A 20,945-nucleotide genomic window follows, 5' to 3' on the forward strand; every position below is an offset into this window, starting at 1 on the left:
CCCCTCTCCCTGCCTAACTCCTGCTTCATCTTTCACAATTTGGCTCAGGCATCACCTCCTCCAGGAAGCCTTCCTTCCTGATCCCTTCCTCCAAGCCACCTTAAGCACTGCTTCCTTTAGCAACTCTTCCTTCTGTGTCATTGACTGTGTGAGCACCTCGAGGGCAGGTCTCATAGGTCTTACACATGTCTTTATTCCCTGTGCCCAGCACAGGAATGGACATACAGTAGCCAGTTAATAAAGATTTAGTGAATGAATAGTACCAGCAGTTAATGTCTCCCGGATGCATGCTCTGCACCAAGTGTTGTGCTCCATGCTTTGCCTGGATTATCTCATTTAATTATTTTAACAGCCCAGTGAGATGGGTATTGCTGTAAGCCCCATTTTACAGGTGGGGAAACTGAGACTTGGTGAACTTCAGTGATTTGTCCAAGGTCATACAGCTGGTAAAATGAGTGACCAAGTCATGGAGGAATGTCCGATGAAGCACACATAAAGCTCTGGAAGGAGTGATCTCAGAGATCACCTACATCTTAGGTCATGAAATAAGTCTTGGTCATCTCTGGGTCCCCAGAACCTGGCACTGAGTAGGTACTCAGGGAGCCCTAACTTTGGGGCCAGGACAAGCTACATCATTTGTGGGGCCCAGGTCAAAATGAAAATGCAGAATAGGGCCCCTCTTTCAAAGATTATCAAGAATTTCTAGACTGTAACAGCAGAGCATTAAACCAAAGTCAGGACCCTGTAAGCGCAGAGCCCTGTGTGACTGCACAGGTCTCATGCTGCCCATGAACCTGACCCTGCCTGGGGTTCAGGATGAAGCCTCCCTCAACTCACCATCGATATCAGCACTCCTCAGGGCATCCTCCACCGGTGGAGGAGTCCACCTCCTCAGGGCCGGTGTCAGGGACATGCCCACGAGGAGCAGGATGTTCTCCAGGCTCTGTGCATCCACCTCGCCATGACCACTGAAGATCTCAAAGTAGCTGCGGAAGGCTGGGGTGGGCACTGGGGTTGTTTCTACCATTCATCCCATCCGCTCCAACCACCACCTGTCCAGCCTTCTTTATCACCATGGCTGGGTAGAGGGACAAACTTAACGAAGACTGAAAGTGGAGGGGTGTGGGCCCATTGACTCACTTCACTCTCTAGTACAAGGTCAGACCAAGGGCTCAGCTGGTGTGGCAAAAGCTCAGCTAGTTAGCTGCCTTCACCTTGCACCAGAACATGCCCACTTTAGGGCACCCCTGCTATGTGCCAGGCACTGTGCTAAGCTCTTTATAGCCATGTTCTCATTTAATTCTTACAACAGCCTGGTAAGAGTAGAATGCTTATTCCCTTGTAAAGATGGGGAAACTGAGGCTCAGAGGTTAGAGGACCAGATAGATCTTTCTGACTCCGAGTCTGTGCCTTGGCCTTGGGGCTCTGCAGTTACTTATCTGGATAGACATACCCTCTAAGACAGCTCCGTTTGTCTGGACCGGAGCAGAGGACCAGGAAAAATGCTGAGAAAGTCCCAGAACAGCACCACTTGATAGAAAAGTCGTGTCCTGGTCATAACATGTGTGGTGTCTGGTTTCACAGCCCACAGCAAAATCCAGGTTAGAATCAACAGACCTAGTGATAAGACTGGCTCTGCCATTTCCTGAGAAGCTGGGTTGCTGTTACGAGCTGAACTGTGCCTGCCGCCTAAAGTCATGTGCTGAAACCCTAGTACCACCCCACCCCCATACCTTAGAATGTGATGATGTTTGGAGATAGGGCCTTTAAAGAGGTGATTAAGTTAAAATGAGGCCACTGGGGTGGCCCCTAGTCCAACCTAACTGGTGTCCTTAAGAGGAAACTTGGGCACACGAGAGACACCAGGGATGCATGTGCACAGAGGAAAGACCATGTGAGGATACAGGGAGAAGGCAGACGTCTGCAAGCCAAGGAGAGAGGCCTCAGAAGAAACCAAACATACCAACACCCTGATCTTGGACTTCTAGCCTCCAGAACTATGAGAAAATAAATGTTAAGCCACTCAGTTTGCGGTACTTCATTATGGCAGCCTGAGCAAGCTAATATAGTTGCCGTGGGCAAGTCACTGTGCTTCTCTGAGCCTCAATTTTCTTATCTGTAAGATGGACAGAACAACAGTACACCCTCCCAGAGAGGTTGTATTAATTCATTGCTTGGCACATCGTAGACTAAGTCTCTGATGAACAGAACTGAAATGTGGGGAAGAGGTAGGGCTGGGATTAGGGTTGGACTAAGTGGTGAGCTGCCACAGGCAGGCACGCTGAAGAAGGAAAACGGAACAGCTCTCAAAAGTGGTAAGATCATCCCAAATGCAGGGTGGTTTGGACGATCAGAGCAGGTAGCCAGCTCTTTCCTCACCAGGCAGGGCTGAGCCTTGGGGAGAATGCTGAGTCTCTAAGCCAAAGTGGCACATTGTCCATGAACTCAGCTCAAGAAGATGGGCAGTGGGCGCTGGACCTAGAAAAGCCCCTCTAAAAATGACTAGAGACTTCTAATGCTAAAAGGAGTGAACTTCAAAGATGGGGTCCTAGGGAGCCAGAGAGTGCACTCAGGGAAGGCAGAAGAAGGGGCCGCTCTGGCCCAGACTTTGGGGAAGAGCGGAGGGTGGAAGGAGGGCACACACCTCCTCATCCAGGGCAAGAGCCGGGTGTGGCTGGGTTGGCAGTGGATGTGGACGGCTGATTAGGCCACCTCCAGAGCCCAGAGGAAGCAGCAATCACTCCTCAAAGCGCAGGTAAGTGGAATCACGGGGCCCAACCCCAAGGACGATGGGGAGCAAAGGGCACAGTGCCTCGCCCAGGGTGCATGTTCAGAACTTTTAAATTTTTTGGTGGAGGTGGGATGCAGTGGAAAATGGGGACCTGTGTGTAACTGAGCAGGACCCTATGGGGCCTTCCTGGGACAGACCCCACACACACACCTCCCATGTCCTATGCCTGCCTCTTCTTGTTTGTAGAAAAACTTTAGCCTCCTAGGCTTTCCCCAAGTTCCAAAGAATGGATTTAATCAGAGAAGTGAGAAAATGCAGAAAGAAAGGAAAACAGTCAAACAAGACAACCTAATAATAGTTCAGACATTAAACAAAGTTAAACAAAACAATAATAGTTCAGACATTAAACAAAGTCAAGGACATTTAGTTCCTCCTCAAGGGCTATAGATAATATTCTGAGCCATGTCCTTTGAGCTGTTTTGCAGATACTGAAACCCCTACCAAGTGGAAGAAGTTAACTGTATGCTGACCATGAGCACGTAGACCCGAGACCGGTTGAAACCAGGTTGATAATGTCAACTCTCGATTACCTCACCACCAACCAATCAGAAGAATGTCCGTGAGCTGATCACACACCCCACAACCCTGTCTCTCACCCTCTCTTTAAACACCTTTCCCTGAAAGCCATCAGGGAGTTTAGGCCTTTTAAGCGCTAGCTGCCTGGACTCCTTGCTTGGAGCCTGCAATAAACGCTGCCCTTTCCTTCACCACAACCCGGTGTCAGTAGATTGACTTTACTGCGTGTGGGCAAGCAGACCCCAGTTTGGTTCAGTAACATGTCCAGGGCGGGTGGTCTTGTTAAATGGTGAGGGATGGTCTAGGACAGGTGGAGGCTCTACAGCCCTGCGTCCCATCCAGGTGGCCTCTGCAGAGGACCAGTAGCACGGGCTTGGGTTGGGGTAGGCACAAACGTCTCCAGAAGCGAAAGAGCTTTGCAAGGCTTGCTCCATTCATTCAGACAGGTGGCTCTGGAACAGAGAAGAGAACTGGACCCCAGGTGAGAGGACCCAGCAGGATTGTGCTCCCCAACTCCGTGGTGTGTGAGAGTTTGGGTCAGCCTCCTACCCCACTAGCCAAGTGCAGGCCTGGGGTAGGTACCAGGGCAGCAGCACGATCAACAACCCTGTCCCCCACCCCGGGCTCATAAACCCAAGGACTGAGCATTCTGCCTGCCCCGCAAGGGGCTCCCGTGGCCAGGCCCACCCTCACCTTCCTCTTGCTTCAGTGTGAGGTGCTCTTCCGACCTCTCCTCCCAGATCTGACACACCTTCAAGAGGCAGTGTTCTTCCAGCTCCTGCCTGCAGAGGACAGAGCCCGGGCAAAGGGCACACATTCAGCCACCCACCCCGGCCCTGCACCAAAAGCTAGGGGCGGGTGATGGGGAGCCGAGGCAGAGGGGGTCATGGGAGGAACCCCGGGGGAGGCTTTAAGAGGTCAAGAGAGTCTACGAGTGACCCAGAGGAGGAGCAAGGCAGAGGTATGGGGAGTCTAAAGGGGGTTAGAGAGAAAAAGGGGCCTAGATATGAAAGATCAAGAGCTGGGAAAGACAGGAGACAGAAGTGAGGGGAAATGGAGCGGGGACACATGGGAGGGAACAGACAGGTGCAGTGACAGGGACAAGAATCTGGAAGAGAGTAGCCAGGGACCCTGGGACCAGGCCCTGATCCCAGACACCCTTTCTGGGGTGGCTCCTACCGTGCCTTGGGGTAGTTCAGGCTCCTCTCCCCGCTGTGGTGCAAAAGTTCTGTCCTTCTCCAGCCCAGGTCTGATGCAGGGACCGGCAGGACTGTGATGCGCACTGAAGCTGGGGCTCCCATGGGGGCAGGAAGTGGCCCAGGGGCTGGCGGTCGGGCCCAGCATGGGGCCATGGCAGGAGCTGAGGCAGGACTCTGAGGCAGGGTCAGAGGCAGGGTTGGGGCTGAGTTGCCAACCGGGACAGAGACAGGCACGGGGGCCAGGGTCCTGGGGGACTTCCGGCTTGGCGGCGCACGGGCCTTGGTGACCCTCCAAAGCGTGGCCTTCTCCTCTTACACCTCCAACAAGCACTTCATGAAGCCCGGCCGGGGGTTGCCAAGGTCCTGGGCCCCCGTGGCCCCCGCGGGATCCTGAGGCTGCTTCTGGGTATGGTCCATCTCCCTCCTCTCTCCGATGTCCCTCGCCTCCTGGGGACAGGACCGGGGAGGGGATTTGGGAGGCCTCCAGCCAGCCAGATTGTCCCACAAAACTTCTCCCAGCCACCCACTCTGCAGCGGATCCTCACCCTGCCCCTCCCTCTCTGGGCCCCTGGGGAGGCCCACCTCTCTCCTGCAACCTACTAGGCTCCCGCCCCATGTCCTCCCCCACCCCTGACCTGGGCTCTGCCCCCTCCTGGCTCTCTGAGCTGTGGTCTTGAGCGAGTTACTCCCCATCTCACCACTTGTTTATTTGCTTCACTGCAATCAACACAATTTGCAATGGCCCTGTCCGTGCCTGTTGTTTGCCTGCCTGACCAGAAGTAAGTTTCCAGAGGGCAGGACCTCATCTGCCTCTTTTATCCATATTGACCCAGCAGCCAGCTTGTGGTAGGCGCTCGATAAATTCCCACTCATTCATTCAGCAAATGCAGCACCTCCTGCATCCGTCCCATTAGAGGGATGAGCTGTCCCCTGCCCACCTCCAACCAGGCCACGCCACGCAGGCTCCAGCCCAGCCCTTTCTCTGGTTCAAAGATGTAGCTCTCAAAAAAAAAAAAAAAAAGATGCAGCTCTCACCACACACCCGCTCTTCCTAAAGTATCAGCACTACCGTCTCCGCCAGATTATTCCCATCAGCATGGAAACATGCTGTATTATCTTCCCTCTTTAAAAGAAAAAACTCTCCCGACAGTACAAAGCCTTCCAACTACCATCCCAGTTCTCTGCTCTTCCTTTAGAGCAAAATTCCTTGAAAGATTTGGCTGTACTCCATCTCCACTTTCCTCCTATCTCCAGTCGGGCTTCTGCCACCACGCCCCAACCAGACCCTTGCAAGGTGGTGGTCAGATCTCTGCCCTCCTCAGAGCCTACCACTGAGTGGTGATAGACCCAGAAGACCACTCCATCCCTCTGGAAATGCCTTCTTCTCCAGACTCCCGCTCTCTCACCAGCTGGCTCTCTCCCTGAGTATTCGGCAGCCTCCTTCGCTGGCCATTCCTTGCTCTTGCTCCATTTTTTTAAAATTAATTAATTTATTTATTAATTTTTGGCTGCGTTGGGTCTTCGTCGCTGCACGTGGGCTTTGTCTAGTTGAGGCGAGCGGGGGCTACTCTTCGTTGCCATGCACAGCCTTCTCATTGCGGTGGCTTCTCTTATTGCGGAGCACAGGCTCTAGGCGCACGGGCTTCAGTAGTTGTGGCGCATGGGCTTCAGTAGTCGTGGCTCGCGGGCTCTAGGGCACAGGCTCAGTAGTTGTGGCGCACGGGCTTAGTTGCTCCGCAGCATGTGGGATCTTCCCGGACCAGGGCTTGAACCTGTGTCCCCTGCATTGGCAGGCAGATTCTTAACCACTGCACCACCAGGGAAGTCCCTCCATTTCTAAATGTGGTAGAGACCCAGTGACTTGTCCTCAGATGCCTTCCTGCTCTATATTCACTCTCCTAGATGTTATCCCCATTTTTTTCACATTTACATCTCCCATCCTGACTTCTCTGTCCTTCCTAACTCCAGACGTCCTCCTGGCATTTGTTCTTGGGTGTCTAGGACATGACCAAAGCAGAACCTTAGGTTCTTCCTGTCTGCTGCTTCCCCAGTGTCACCACCTTGGTTAATGACACCACTTGTTGCTCAGGCCCCAAACCTAAAGCCTCTTTTTTTAAATTGAAGCACAGTTGATTTACAATATTATATTAGTTTCAAGTGTACAACATAGTGGTTCAATATTTTTGTAGATTATACTCCCTAAAGGCTCTTTTGATTCCTCTTTTTCCAACCTACCATTCCACCAGGCAGACGATGACTGTATATTCACAGGTTGCTCAATGAAATCAAAGAACTGGGAAGTGGCAGAGTTGGCAGAGGTGGGGATGGCTGGGAGGGGGATGGGAGCCTCCCAGGTGTTCAGGGAAGCTTTGGGTTGTGTGCTGTGACTGAGAGCAAATGGGTGGAAGAAATCCGTGCTGATGTGGAAAAAGCCATGACCTGGGGTGAATCCAAGGACTCTAGAGTGTAAGAGCATCCTTGACCCCCACCCAAGATGCACACACATGCACATGTGCAAACACACACATACACACATGCACATACATGTGCACACTCATGCAAACACACAGGCACACGCTCACACCTTCCCCAGTTTGACTCCAAATACTGTCCCATTTCTGTCTCTGCCCCCTTCATCCTCCTGATCCCCAGCCCACCCTGTCCCCATCCCCACTGTGGCTCTACTTACAGGTGGAGGAACAGGCCCCAGTGCTGCCTGGATCTCCACAGCCTTGTCCCTAAACAAGGGAGGAACTCCCAGGTGAGAGAGGGGCTCGGCTCAAGGCTTGCCCCTTGCACACTCCTTCTCTCAGCCCCCAGGACACTCAGGTCCACCGCCCCAGCTTAGTTCCCCTGGCCTTCTAATCCCAGACGGGCTCCTCATACCCTCACATCCCCTGTGGGGACATGGCTCTTGAAGAATAGGCCCGTGGAACAAAGAATTCTGGTATTAGAGCTACTATACAGATGGGGAAATGGAGGCCCAGCGGGGCATGACTTGACCAAGTTCTACATCATATCAGGAGCTGTCAGGACTAGAATTCACCTCCCCTGTAGCTTAGCAGAACAGCAGTCTTGTTGGGGTCAGGGAGTGGGGTGGGGGGGCCATCAGAGGATGCCTTACCTTTCTTTGGGTGTGTTAGGTCTTGGCATAGATGGTGGGGAAGAGTGGGCCGTCTTTTCCTCCAGAGTTGCCGTGGGCATTAGGGACATTGCTTCCTGGGGACTGTCCTCATGTCCCCCTGAGCCAGGCTCTGGCAGAGCGCCCTGTGGCCTGATGGGTGGGGTGTCCACTTCCTTGGGGGGCTTGTCCCCCAGTTGCTGTCCACAGCTGTCCAAGGTGCAACAAGGCTCTGTTGGCTGCACTATGTCTGGCTCATTGGCGGCCAGGTGACCTGGGAAGGGCTGACACTCTGGGTCCTGCCAAGGACAAGGACATCAAGATGGTGAGCCCCATCCTGGCTCTCAGTTGACCCTCAACACTCACCAGAGACCAGCTGTCAAACCCTTACTCAAGCAAGCACTGCAAGCATTATCTTACGGAGTTCTCCCAGCACCCCTAGAAGGTTGCCCACTTTCCATCATTTTGAGGGATGAGGACATTGAGGCCCAGAGGAGGCAGGACCTGCCCAAAGTCATATCCAGGCTTCTCTGTGCGGGTAGAATGGGAGCCTGCAGAAAGTGAGATGATCTTCTTTAAATGGGATTTCCCAAGGGATGTTTCAAAGAACCAGAGTCCTTCACGGCACTCCCTACAAAGGGGATTTTTACACTAACTGATTTTAAGACTTTAGTAAGTTGCTATAATCAAGACAGTGTGGTGTTGGAATAAGGATAGACAAATAGATGAATGAAACAAAGTAGAGAGACTCACACATATGTGGTCAAGTGATTTTCGACAAAGGTGCACACTCAGCAGAGAAAGGATAGTCTTCAACAAATGGTGCTGGGATGGTTGGACAGCCATATGCAAAAAATGAGCCTCAATCCATCACTCAGACCATATGCAAAATATTAACTCAAGGTGGATCATAACCTAAATGTTAAACCTAAAACAATAAAACTTCTCAACGAAAACATCGGAGAAAATCCTATGTGACTTCAGGTTGAGTAAAGATTTCTAAGAAATAATACCAAAAGAAAAGCCATAAAGAAAAAGCTGATCAATTAGACTTCATCAAAATTAAGAACTTCTGTTCTTTGAAAGTCACTGTTAAGAGAATGGAAAAGACAGCTCCCAGACTGGGAGAAAACATTTACAAATTAACATGTATTATAAAGGATTTGTATTCAGAATAGATAAGAACTCTCAAAACTCAAGAATAAAAAAACAACCCAGTTTTGTAAGAAAAGGTCAGAAAGTGAAATGACAATCCATAGAATGGAAGAAAAAATTTGTAAATCGTAGATCTGATAACAGTATCGAAGCGCTCTTACAACTCAACAATAAATTGACTAATTCAATTAAAATGATGGGCAAAGTATTTGAATAGGCATTTCTCCAAAGATATACAAATGGCCCATAAGCGCATGAAAAGATGCTTGACATGATTAGGAAAATGAAAATAAAGACCACAGTGAGATTCAACTATACACCTATTAGAATGCTTAGAATTAAAAACTGACCATACCAAGTTTTGGGGAGGATGTGGAACAAGTGGGACTCTCATACATTGCTCATGGGAACGTAAAATGGCACAACCACCTTGGAGAAAAGTTTGGCAGTGTCTTAATAAGTTAAACATACAAATACCATATGGCCCATTCTACTCCTAAGCATTTATTTGCCCAAGAGAAATGAAAGTACATGTACGTATAGACATGAATGTTTCTGTAAGTCTTATTTGTAGTAGTCAAAAAGTTGAAACAAACCAAATGTCCATCAATAGATGAAAGAATGAAGAAACTGGTTTTTGTTTCTTTCCACTGTACAGCAAAGTGATTCAGTTATACATATATAAACATTCCTCTTCATATTCTTTTCCTATATGGTCTATCACAAGATATTGAATATAGTTCCCTGTGCTATATAGTAGGACGAGAAATTGTGACATATCCGTACAATGGAATATTACTCAGCAATAAAAAGAATAAAGCATTCATCCACACATTAACATAGCTGACTCTCAAAATAATCATGATGGTTTAAAGAAGCCAGACTAAAAGAGTGGATACTGTATGCTTCTATTTATGGAAAATTTTGGGAAATACAAACAAGTTTATAGCGACAGAATGCAGATCAGTGGTTGCCTGAGGCTGGGGGTGAATGGGAAGAGAGATGACAAAGGGGCACAGAAAATTTTGGGGGGTGATAGATGTGTTTGTTTTCTTGATTGTGGTGACGGTTTCGTGGGTATACACGTGTCCAAAACATCAAATTGTATACTTGAAGTATGCGCAAGTGTATGTCAATTATACCTCACTGAAGCTGTTTGTTTTTTTAAAAAAAACTTAAATCTTAAAATAAAAATAAATTAAAAGATATTTTACATTCAAATAAGTTTGGAAAAGGTACCATACTCTAACCACATCTTGCAGGGTCCCATAGTGCTCAGCAGCTAAGAAACAGATGCTAGAATATCCTAGCATTAAAAAAAAAAAAAACTGAGGGCTTCCCTGGTGGCACAGTGGTTGAGAGTCCGCCTGCCGATGCAGGGGACACGGGTTCGTGCCCCGGTCCGGGAAGATCCCACATGCCGCAGAGCGGCTGGGCCCGTGAGCCATGGCCACTGAGCCTGCGCGTCCGGAGCCTGTGCTCTGCAACGGGAGAGGCCACAGCAGTGAGAGGCCCGCGTACTGCCAAAAAAAAAAGAAATTGAGCTTTGTTTTTGTTTTTTTATAGTGAAAACTTTTATATTGAGAATTGGCCAGCTGGACTCAGTATAGATGATCCCAATTTTGTTGGCAACATCTAAAGCATCATAGTCAGGAGCCACTCAAACATGTGCCTTCTTCTCTCCAACAGGCCTGATCAGGGTGTGGACCTTAGCCACGTCAATGTCATAGAGCTTCTTCACAGCTTGTTTAAACTGGTGCTTGTTGGCCTTGACGTCTGCAATGAACACCAGTGTGTTGTTGTCTTCTATTTTCCTTTCTTTTGTTTTCTTTTTATTTATTTATTTTTGGCTGCGTTGGGTCTTCGTTGCTGCGCGCAGGCTTTCTCTACTTGTGGTGAGCAGGGGCTACTCTTCGTTGCGGCACGCGGGCTTTTCATTGCGGTGGCTTCTCTCGTAGCAGAGCTCGGGTTCTAGGCGCGCGGGCTTCAGTAGTTGTGGCACACAGGCTTAGTTGCTCCACAGCACGTGGCACCAGGGCTCGACCTCGTGTCCCCTGCATTGGCAGGCGGATTCTTAACCACTCCGCCACTCTGACAAGGAAGGGAAGTCCCTTGTCGTCTTCTATGTTCTTCATGTCTGACTTGGTGGTGAGGGGAACTTGATGGTAGCACAGTGGTCAAGCTTGTTTCTCCTAGGGGGCTCTTCTGAGGATATTTGGGCTGCCTCCTGAGCCGCAGTGTTTTGGGCCATCGGAAGGTGAGTGACGTCCGGATCTTCTTTTGTGTGTGTGTGTGGCTATGGACGCCTTTCCACACTGCTTTCTTGACCTTCAAAGCCTTTGCTTTAGCTTTGGCTTCAGGAGGGGCAGGGGCTTCCTTCTTTGCCTTCAGCGCCATCATCGTGAAAAGCTATCTGAGCTTTGTTAAAACCAGCATGTCCCGATTTTAATTTTACACAGAACCCCCCATCATCTCCTCCAACAATTCCCTGCTCCCTCGCCTCCCCTGTGGGTCAGTCATTCCATACCCTCCTGCCCAGGTCTCCATGGACATTACCTGGTGGCTCTCGGGGAACTGACCCTCCACAGTTCCTAGGTTCTGCTGGCTCCCCTGTTGGTCCTTGGTCTCCTTCCATGAGCTCTGCTGCTGCAGCCTTTCCTGTGCTGCAGGGACCCTGGATGGCAGCACCTCCAGCTCACTTCCTGGCGTGGCCTGATCCTGGCCTGCTTGCAGCTCCCCGGGCCCTTCCTGTGGGGGCCAAAGATGACTGCTTCATCCTGGGGAGAACAGACAAAGGGACACCTCAGCTCCCAAACTGGGGCAGAGTTTTACATTCTTATATTTCTTCGTAGTTCCCAGAGCACCCGCACAGGGCTCGGCACACCATAGGTGCATAACTTAATGCCTAGGAGAAAGAATAAAGGACTAATGTGAATTCCCCCAATCACAGACACTTTGAGGTCAATGTTTAAGAGAGTTAGGATTTAATATTTTATTATTACTTATTGCTTTTTAGAAAAAAGAAAAGAAAGATCAGGGAGAACTGAGATTCAGAGAGGTCGGAAGACTTAAGCCTCGGGTCATTAAGCTGAAGTTGACAGGTCCGGATTTGAATCTGCACCTATCTGATCTCACTTTAATATTCCGGAGTATTTCCTGCAGGCTTCTTCCTAAGGATATACATACATATTTTTAATGGGGATTAATTTAAATACCATCTTCAATTATTACATAATTTTACCTAGTTATATTGCGAATACAATTTTGCAATCTTTTTTCAATTAACAGTATAATCTAAATTTTTCCCATGCCAAAAATCTCTCATAAGCATGCTTTTTTTTTTTTTTTTTTGCGATATGCGGGCCTCTCACTGCTGCGGCCTCTTCCGTTGCGGAGCACAGGCTCGGGACGCGCAGGCTCAGCGGCCATGGCTCACGGACCCAGCCGCTCCGCGGCATGTGGGATCCTCCCGGATCGGGGCACGAACCCGTGTCCCCTGCATCGGCAGGCGGACTCTCAACCACTGCACCACCAGGGAAGCCCTAAGCATGCTTTTTAATGAAAGTATAAAATTCTCTCTCTCTCTCTCTTTTTTTTTTTACTTTTTGGCCGCACTGTGTGGCATGTGGGATCTTAGTTCCCTGACCAGGGATTGAACCTGCGCCCCCTTCAGTGGAAGCGTGGAGTCTTAACCGCTGGACCACCAGGGAAGTCCCCTAAAATTCTCTATTTTATAGAAAATCATAATTTACTTAACCATCCCCCTATTGTGAGCATTTAGTGCACACTGGCATTTCCAATTTTTTAGCATTTAAAATAATGTGGAAATCTTTGTGCATAAAACTTTGCCTGAATATGCACTTATTTCCTAGATATTTCTAGAAATAGATGAGGGTAAAGACAGTTTTAAAGCAGTTTAAACAAAGTGCCAAGTTGTGTAAGCAGATGTGTGGAAATGGTTTCTATTTCTGCCAGCACGGTGCGCAACGCCTGTCTCAGGGGTGCTGACACCTGGCTTTGATTGATTCCCCTAACTTATCGTGTAGAAGAGATTATTTAGAGGTTTTTGGTTATAATCAAATTTAAATGATAAGCTGACCAGTCTCCCAAGTCTTTCACTTTGCCTCTGTCTGGCTCTCTCTCCATTTTCTCTTTTTTTTTTTGCGGTACGCGGACCTCTCACTGTTGTGGCCTCTCCCGTTGCGGAGCACAGGCTCCAGACGCGCAGGCTCAGCGGCCATGGCTCACGGGCCCAGCCGCTCCGCGGCATGTGGGATCTTCCCGGACCAGGGCACGAACCCGTGTCCCCTGCATCGGCAGGCGGACTCTCAACCACTGTGCCACCAGGGAAGCCCCTCCATTTTCTCTTTTTAAAAAGAATATATTCTCACTGTAGGCAAGCTTAAAGATATATACAATATTTAGAAAGTAATAACAATAATTCCACATAAATGTGTGTTTCTGTGTCTCTCAGCCTCTCTTTTGTTCATTCTTCTATGAATTCAGTGAATACGTATTTATTGCTCATCTGCTACAGGCAGAGTCCACGGCATGAGGAATGTGAGGTTAAACAAGACATAAATGCCCCTTGAACAAGACACATCACAGAAGTTTGTGGTCTAGTGGGGGAGCTCAGGCAAAAGGTCGACATGAATAATTATTTAGTGTGATTCATGCTATGAAAGAGGCTGTGACTTGTCACAGGGGCTGTGACTTGGTGGATCCACCTTAGCCTGGAAGTTGTCCCTCCTCTCCCCCACCACCAGGTGAGTCACAGGGGATTCTCTCCTGGAGCTGCTCTCTGGGAAGCCCCTGGCTCACCTTGGCCCCGCCGGAGGCATCTGCTCCTGGGTGCTGAGCTCTGGAGACCCCTTCTCTGTTGCCTCTCTGTGTCTGGGCCCGTCCTCTGGCTCTCCTGGTTCTGATGAGGGCTGCTTCCCACTGTCTATCCCTTCAGCATCTGTAAACACAACCTAGAACGAAGATGCCCATGGTACTGGCTCAAGTGTTGGCCCATTCTGGAGGGATTCTCCCACTCTCTGGCATCGTCCTGGCCTCAGGGACGGGGAGATCCCGTGCCTAACTGGGGAAGACATTGGAGAGAGGCAAGGAGGAGACAAGGGGCAGGGGGAGAGAGGCTCGGTCAGCACCGATGGCTCCAACGTGAACCTGGAGTCCAGAGTAGTACCTGGGCCAAGGGGATGCCACTGAGGACAACTTGACAGAGTGCCCTGGGGGACTTCAAGACCCTCACAAGTTCCAAGAGAGGCTTCCACAATTTCCGCTACTTCAGAGCTCAGGCTCTGGAGCTGGGTGTTGATGCCCATCACTCTCTAGTTGGGTGACCTTGAGTCAGTGACTTAGAGGCAGCTCCAAGCCTCACCTGAGTCAGCAAACTCCAGGCAACCTGGCTCAATCAGTTGATAATACAAGTTTTCACTGTGAGCCAACACTAAGGGCATCTACCACGGGGCAGGGCCAGTGTCAGGTGCCTCCAGGGACTTAACTCAGTTAATCCTCGACATGACACACATGAGCCCATGAGGCTCAAAGGGCTGCAGTGACGTGCCCAAGGTCATACAGCTGGTTAAGTGGTGGCACTGAGACCCCCTGACTATGCGCATTGGAAAAGTAAATGGGCAGGTAAAGGAAGCCCTGAATGTTTACCACAGCCTCCTTCCAAGACCCCCATTTCAGGCCCTCTCCGGGCGCCTAGGAGAAGCCATGATTTATAACAGAGGCTACAGGGAGAGGGTGATACTTAATCCAAGGGAGTGTTGACTATTTTTATGGTGACATTTTTGGCTCTGGGGACACAGAAAGGAAGATCTTCTCTGTGCTCTTCAATTCATGCCACTTGGCATTCAAAAAAAAATTTTTTTTTTTTTTTGATGGAAAGAGGCCGAGAGGAGCACTGAGAGCTTAGGTTGCAGGCTAGGGGATGAGGAGGGTCATGGATGGAAGCTTTGAGCAGCTGTCAGGGGACTAAAGGATATCAGGGACAGGGAGGCTAAAGGCGATGGAAGTAAATAGGCAATTCTTATTTTGCTCACCCAGCCAGCATCTCTTTTGATAACAAAGCCAACATTCTTTTATGGGAAACTTCCTGTCTCCATTCGGCCCACGCAGCTCAGCGGAGCAAGCTGAGTACCACCTCTGGTTCCATTATACCAAGAGATCCAGGCCACTCTGCCCTGCCATGGTGACTGGTTCAGGGATAAACATATGACTACAACCTGGGCCAATGACACTGATACCAGAGACTTCAACTATGGCAAAGAGGCTCTCCTCCTGTTAGGAATGCTAAGCCAGAGGATGTAAGATGGGAAGATTTAAGCCTGGAGTGGCCAGGGCAATTCTTGCCATTTTGCAGAGAGAGCCTGCCTGGGAATGCCACAGAGGAAGGCAGAGCTGAGAGACACTCACTGAGCACCTTGATCCAGCCATACCTGAAGTCTACAGGTAGATTTGTCAGTTACGCAGGCTGATGTGTTCTCATTCCTGCCTAATCCAGTTTGAATTGAGTTTTGTGCCACTTGTAATAGAGGCTTAATTAAAGAAGTTGGGGAGGGAAGGAAACCTGGGCAGGGGAAAGGAAAGGTGGCTGCTGGGAGTAGAGATGCAGGTCCCTACCTGGCTGACTTCTGATATGGTGGGCTCAACACCAGCCCTGTTGCTGGCAGTCCTCAGGCCAGGACTTGGCTGGGCCTCTGGAGCCGTGATCCTACACTCCACGTACATCAGGGCGTTTCTGTTGTGCATTGTGCCAGGGCCAACGAGGGTACCGAGTGAGGAGCATCAAATGCTGTGTTCCCAGAAAAGAAATCCAATCAAAGTTCCACCAAGCCCATTACCCAACTGCCTCTTCAGCAGCCCACGTGGAGTCTGTCATGCAGAGAGCCTGGCTCAGGGGAAGAGGTAGGACCAGGCCCGGCATAGGAGAGGCATGCAGCAAGACCAGAGAGCCAGCCACATGCATTACCCACATGTTTTCCCCGATTCTCATGATGACTCTGGGGAAAAGGAGGCTCTGGGAAACAAAGTGACCTGCCCGAGGTCCAACACCAAGTAGGTCACAGAGCAGGAATCAAACCATGGCCTATTGGGTCCCAAAACCCACACACTTTTCCCTACAGCAGCATTTCCTAACAGGTGTTCTTGGGGATATTGGTCCCATGAGGTACACCACAAAAAAAAAAAAAGGGTTCTGAGGCCAAATGTGTCTGGAAAGTGCTGAGTTAAAATGAAATAGGCTCCTTCCTGCAGGATTTCTCAGAGCCCTTAATATCCTAAGATGCATTTTAAGGAGAGCCCAAGAGGGAATTCCCTGGCGGTCCAGTGGTTAGGACTCCGCGATTCCACTGCAGGGGGCGCGGGTTCAATCCCTGGTCGGGGAAGTAAGATCCCACATGCTGCACGGCGCAGCCAAAAACAGAACAAAACAAAAATAAAGAGAGCCCAGGAGTGTCACGGCTGCTGCTGCTAGAGAGGAAAATTCCGTTCTTCTTGGAGCTAAGGAATAGGAGTGGGGAACGTCTGTCTTGGGGCCCTAAAGTCACCAATGGCAATAGGTAGTTCACCAAAGCACCCTGACCCTGCCCTGGACACATCCCTTTCTAAAGCCTTTCTTAGGGTCATTTTTTTTTAAATAAATTCATTTATTTATTTTTGGCTGCGTTGGGTCTTTGCTGCTGCGCGCAGGCTTTCTCTAGTTGTGGCGAGCGGGGGCTACTCTTCGTTGCGGTGCGCGGGCTTCTCGTTGTGGTTGCTTGTCTTGTTGCAGAGCAGGGGCTCTAGGCGCGTGGGCTTCAGTAGTTGCAGCACGCAGGCTCAGTAGTTGTGGCTCACGGGCTCTAGAGCACAGGTTCAGTAGTTGTGGTGCACAGGCTGAGTTGCTCCACGGCATGTGGGATCTTCCTGGACCAGGGATCGAACCCGTGTCCCCTGCATCGGCAGGCGGATTCTCAACCACTGAGCTACCAGGGAAGCCCCTAGGGTCTCTATTTTTGCTTCTCCTACCCAACCTCCTATTAGGCTGTACTGCCACACCCTACACAAACATTCTGTTTTAATCTGGGCAGACTCCTGCGATCCTAACCCTGCAGATCCCCCAGCCTCTCCGCTCGTTTCCCACTTCTCTCTCTTTCTCCAGCACCTCCCCCCCCATCCTTCAAGCTCCCAACTCTTCTCCAGGCTTCCAACCACCTTAGCCCTCTCTCCGGCCTCTGAATTCCTTTGAGGCAACATCAACACCCTTTCTACAGAGACGCCACGGACCTCTCTTCACTGTTAACTGGTTTCTAAGGGTAAATCCTACCCCATCAGTGAGACCTTGAGGATCTTGATGTTGCTTCTTCCACTTTAAATCATGACAGGCCGGCCACCATCCACGGAGGGACGTTCTATTTGCTGGGCACGTTTGCCAACGGTATTCTAACCACCCTGTCCTTGAGGTCAGTGGGTTCAGCCCTGTTTTAAAGATATGGAAACGGAGGCTCAGGGTAGCCCAGAGTCTTGTCCAATACCACACAGCAAATCTGCAGAAGAACCGGCTTCAAACCCAGGCCTGTGTGACTCCCAAGACTGCTTATCTCACCACACTATCTTGCCTCCAAACAAGCTTAATTCATTCCCTCACTCACCCATGCAATCACCAGTTGTTTAACAGACATGTGACATCAGGCCTTGGGGATACACTGGGGGTCTGGTAGCTCTCACAGTTTGTTTACAAGGGGCACAGGGGAGGTACCCTTAACAGCTGCTGACCCGAATCCCCTCTCCCTTCTCCTTTCCTCCCAGCCTTGCCTACCCTCCAGTCCTACCCTCTGGGCCTGTATCCCCACAATGCAAACAAGCCTCCGCTCCCAGGTGACCCCCACTCCAGGTGCAGCTCCAGCCTCCCAAAGGCTCTCACCTGGCACAGAGAGGTCAGCTCTGTGACCGAGCCCCTCTCTCTCTCCTTGGAGTTCCTCCCTTCTCTCCCATTAGGGCTCCCTAAGCCTTCCCCTTTCCTCTGAGCCTTCCTGCCCCAGGGGTAGATGACCCATCTGGGGGAAACCTGCCCCCCTCCCAGACCCCTCAAACACCCCCCCCCATCGTCTCCACCTCAGAAAGCGCAGTCTCAACCTCAGAATTCTCAGGTCCCAGTATTCCACAAGCTGGAGTTTTAAGGGGGCAGAGGCTCCGGAGGGGATCCAGCCCCCTCTCCATCCCCATCTGGAGCTTACAACCTCTGTGAGAATCTAGATGAGAAGAGGAAGCCCCACCCCTAGCAGAAAGGCATGGGATCTGAGGATAGAATTGAGGGGGGTGGGTGGCCAATAGAGACTCTGTCCCCCTTTCAGGGCACTTTCTTCCTCACAACTTCATTGAGATTTGATTCATGTATTGTACCACTCGTCCACTTAAAGTGTACAATTCAATGGCTTTTAGTATCTTCACAGAATTGGACAATCCTCACTCCAATTTTAGAATATTTTCATCACCCCCAGAAGAAGCCCCACACCCCTTAGCCATCACCTCAGTCCTCCCACCCCACCCCTAGCCGTAGGCAACCACTAATCTTTCTGTCCCTATAGACTTGCCTATTCTGGACATTTCATTTAAATGGAATCATACACTATGTGGTCCTTGGTGACTGGCTTTCACGGGGCAGATGTTTTCAAGGTTCATCTGTGTTGTAGCTTCTATCAACCCTTCATTCTTTTTATGGCCAATATACTTTTTTTTTTTTTTTTTTTTGGCCGCACCGTGCACCTTGCGGGGTCTCAGTTCCCCAACCAGGGATTAAACCTGAACCATGGCAGTGAAAGCCCGGAATTCAAACCACTAGGCCACCAGGGAATTCCCCATTTTGTACATCCATTCATCAGTTGATAAACATTTGGGTTGTTTCCACTTTTTTGGATTATGAATAATGCTCTTGTGAACATCTGTGTACAAATCCTTGCTCTGCTTACCTCACAGGGATTATTGTGTCAAGGTAACCTCTTCCAGAGAGCCTTCCCTGACTGCCCCCAGGCTGAGTGGGATCTCTCTTCTCTTCGCTCCCACATCCCCCTGTGAGTTTCTTCCATCATAGCACTTTTCACTCCGCATTTCTCTCTGTCTCCTCCTCTCTGTTAGCTCCCTGAAGGCAGGAGCTGGGGGGGCCTCATCTCTGTGGTCCCATCACCCAGCACCTGGCCTATAGTCGATGTTCAATGCCCATCTTTGTTAGACTGAACTGAACGGGAAGTGCTCTGAACACATTGTAAAACCTGGCTGCCCCCTGGCACAGAGTGAGCATTCCCTTCCAGATTCATGAGAGGAAGGTGTCCTACCAGGGGCAGCTTCATGGGGAGCCCCAAAACAGTCACCGTGGGCTTCCCTGATGATGCAGTGGTTGAGAATCCGCCTGCCAAGACAGAGGACACAGATTCGAGCCCTGGACCGGGAAGATTCCACATGCCATGTGCATCACACTACTGAGCCTGCACCCTGGAGCCCGCGAGCCACAACTACTGAGCCCACGTGCCACAACTACTGAAGCCCATGCACCTAGAGCCGGTGCTCCGCAACAAGAGGAGCCACGGCAATGAGAAGCCTGCGCACTGCAACGAAGAGCAGCCCCCCGCTCGCCGCAACTAGAGAAAGCCCATGCGCAGCCACGAAGACCCAGCGCAGCCACGAAGACCCAACGCAGCCACGAAGACCCAACGCAGCCATAAATAAATAAATAAATAAATAAATAAAAACAGTCACCGTGGGCCACCTTCACACTGCTTGGCTTCCAGAGAGGAAGTGACGGATCTTGGTGCTGATGGTGGATGCTATCCCAAAGTTTAGCTCTTAAGAGCTGGTCCTAGATGCTCTCCCAGTTGAAATTTTCTCCAACTCAAAAGGTCCAGGTGCTTTACTCCTGGGATACCCTATTTTCCCCTACTGTTGTGCAGCACATACTGATGCAAAGACAGTGTGAAAGAGGAAACACAGTGCCTCATTCCCAAATTGCCCCTTGGCTTTGGGATGTAACCAAATGAACGCACACACACACACACACACACACACACTCATTTACCCATTCATTCACTGAGCACTTACTCTGTACCAGACCCTGTGCTGCTGAATACAGGGATTCACAAAGGCAGGGACAGGGTCCTGCATCCAAGAAGCTTGCAGTCTAGGGACTTCCCTGGCAGTCCAGTGGTTGAGACTTCACCTTTCAATGCAGGGGGTGTAGGTTCGATCCCTGGTCGGGGAGCTAGGATCCCACATGCCTCATGGCCAAAAGACCAAAACATAAAACAGAAGCAACGTTGTAACAAGTTCAATAAAGACTTTAAAAATGGTCCACATAAAATAAAATAAAAAACCTTTAAGAAAAAAAGAAGAAGCTTGCAGTCTAGTGGGAGAGCAGACATGTAAACAGAATGATGAGAATGTGAGGGGACAAGATTGTCAGTGTGAGAGTGTGCTCTCCCCTCCCATCTCAACATCTCTCCCCTCCAGCTTCTAAGGGGACTTCTGTCTCTGCCACTCCAGGACTTTAGGAAAATGAGTTAGGAACAAAGAACTAGGAGGAAGAAATCTCACTTCTCAATTTCTTCTTTGCTGTGCAGAATCAGGGTAAGGAGCAAAGTTGAAATTAGAAGTTAAATCAATTCACGTAAAGAGAGGTTAACTTCATACCCACTGGGATGACTATTATCAAAGGAAATGGAATATAAGTATTGGCAAGGATGTGGAAAACTGGGACCCTTGCTGGTGGAAATGGAAAATGCAGCTGCTGTGGAAAAGTTTGGTAGTTCCTCAAAAAGCTACACACAGAATTACCATATGGGCCAGCAAGTCCACTTCTAGATATATACTCAAGAGAACTGAAAACAAGGACTTGAACAGGTATTATTCACCAGTAATCCACAGCAGCATTATTCACAATAGCCAAAAGGTGGAAACAACCCAAATGTCCATCAGCAAATGAATGGATAAAATGTGGTGTATCCGTTGTTGACCTGAAATAAATAGACCGCCAGAATTTCTCCAGCAAAGATGGGTTTACATGAGATCAGCAGAGAATTGCAACTCAGAGTCTGCAACAATGGCCAGCCATGTGCAAGTTCCCTCGGGGCAAGGGAAGCAGAACTCTTTCACAGAGGGGGAAAGGAAGTTGGGAAAAAGAAGG

General features: G+C 49.8%; 1 protein-coding gene across 1 annotated transcript in view; it reads right to left on the reverse strand.

The window, feature by feature from the left end:
• The window catches only part of SPATA21 (spermatogenesis associated 21), a gene marked incomplete at both ends in the record, with an annotated part of 32,242 nt that extends 16,698 nt beyond the window's left edge, over positions 1 to 15,544 (reverse strand). The window contains 10 exon segments of the mRNA XM_079946017.1: positions 838 to 996; positions 4,001 to 4,089; positions 4,487 to 4,818; positions 4,822 to 4,953; positions 7,196 to 7,244; positions 7,631 to 7,926; positions 11,339 to 11,542; positions 11,544 to 11,559; positions 13,604 to 13,755; positions 15,416 to 15,544. Coding sequence (XP_079802143.1) covers positions 838 to 996; positions 4,001 to 4,089; positions 4,487 to 4,818; positions 4,822 to 4,953; positions 7,196 to 7,244; positions 7,631 to 7,926; positions 11,339 to 11,542; positions 11,544 to 11,559; positions 13,604 to 13,755; positions 15,416 to 15,544 — 1,558 coding nt within the window.
• Positions 15,545 to 20,945: the final 5,401 nt, after the last annotated feature.

This window comes from Stenella coeruleoalba (genome assembly GCF_951394435.1).
Source record: "Stenella coeruleoalba genome assembly, chromosome: 1".
Lineage (NCBI taxonomy): Eukaryota > Metazoa > Chordata > Mammalia > Artiodactyla > Delphinidae > Stenella > Stenella coeruleoalba.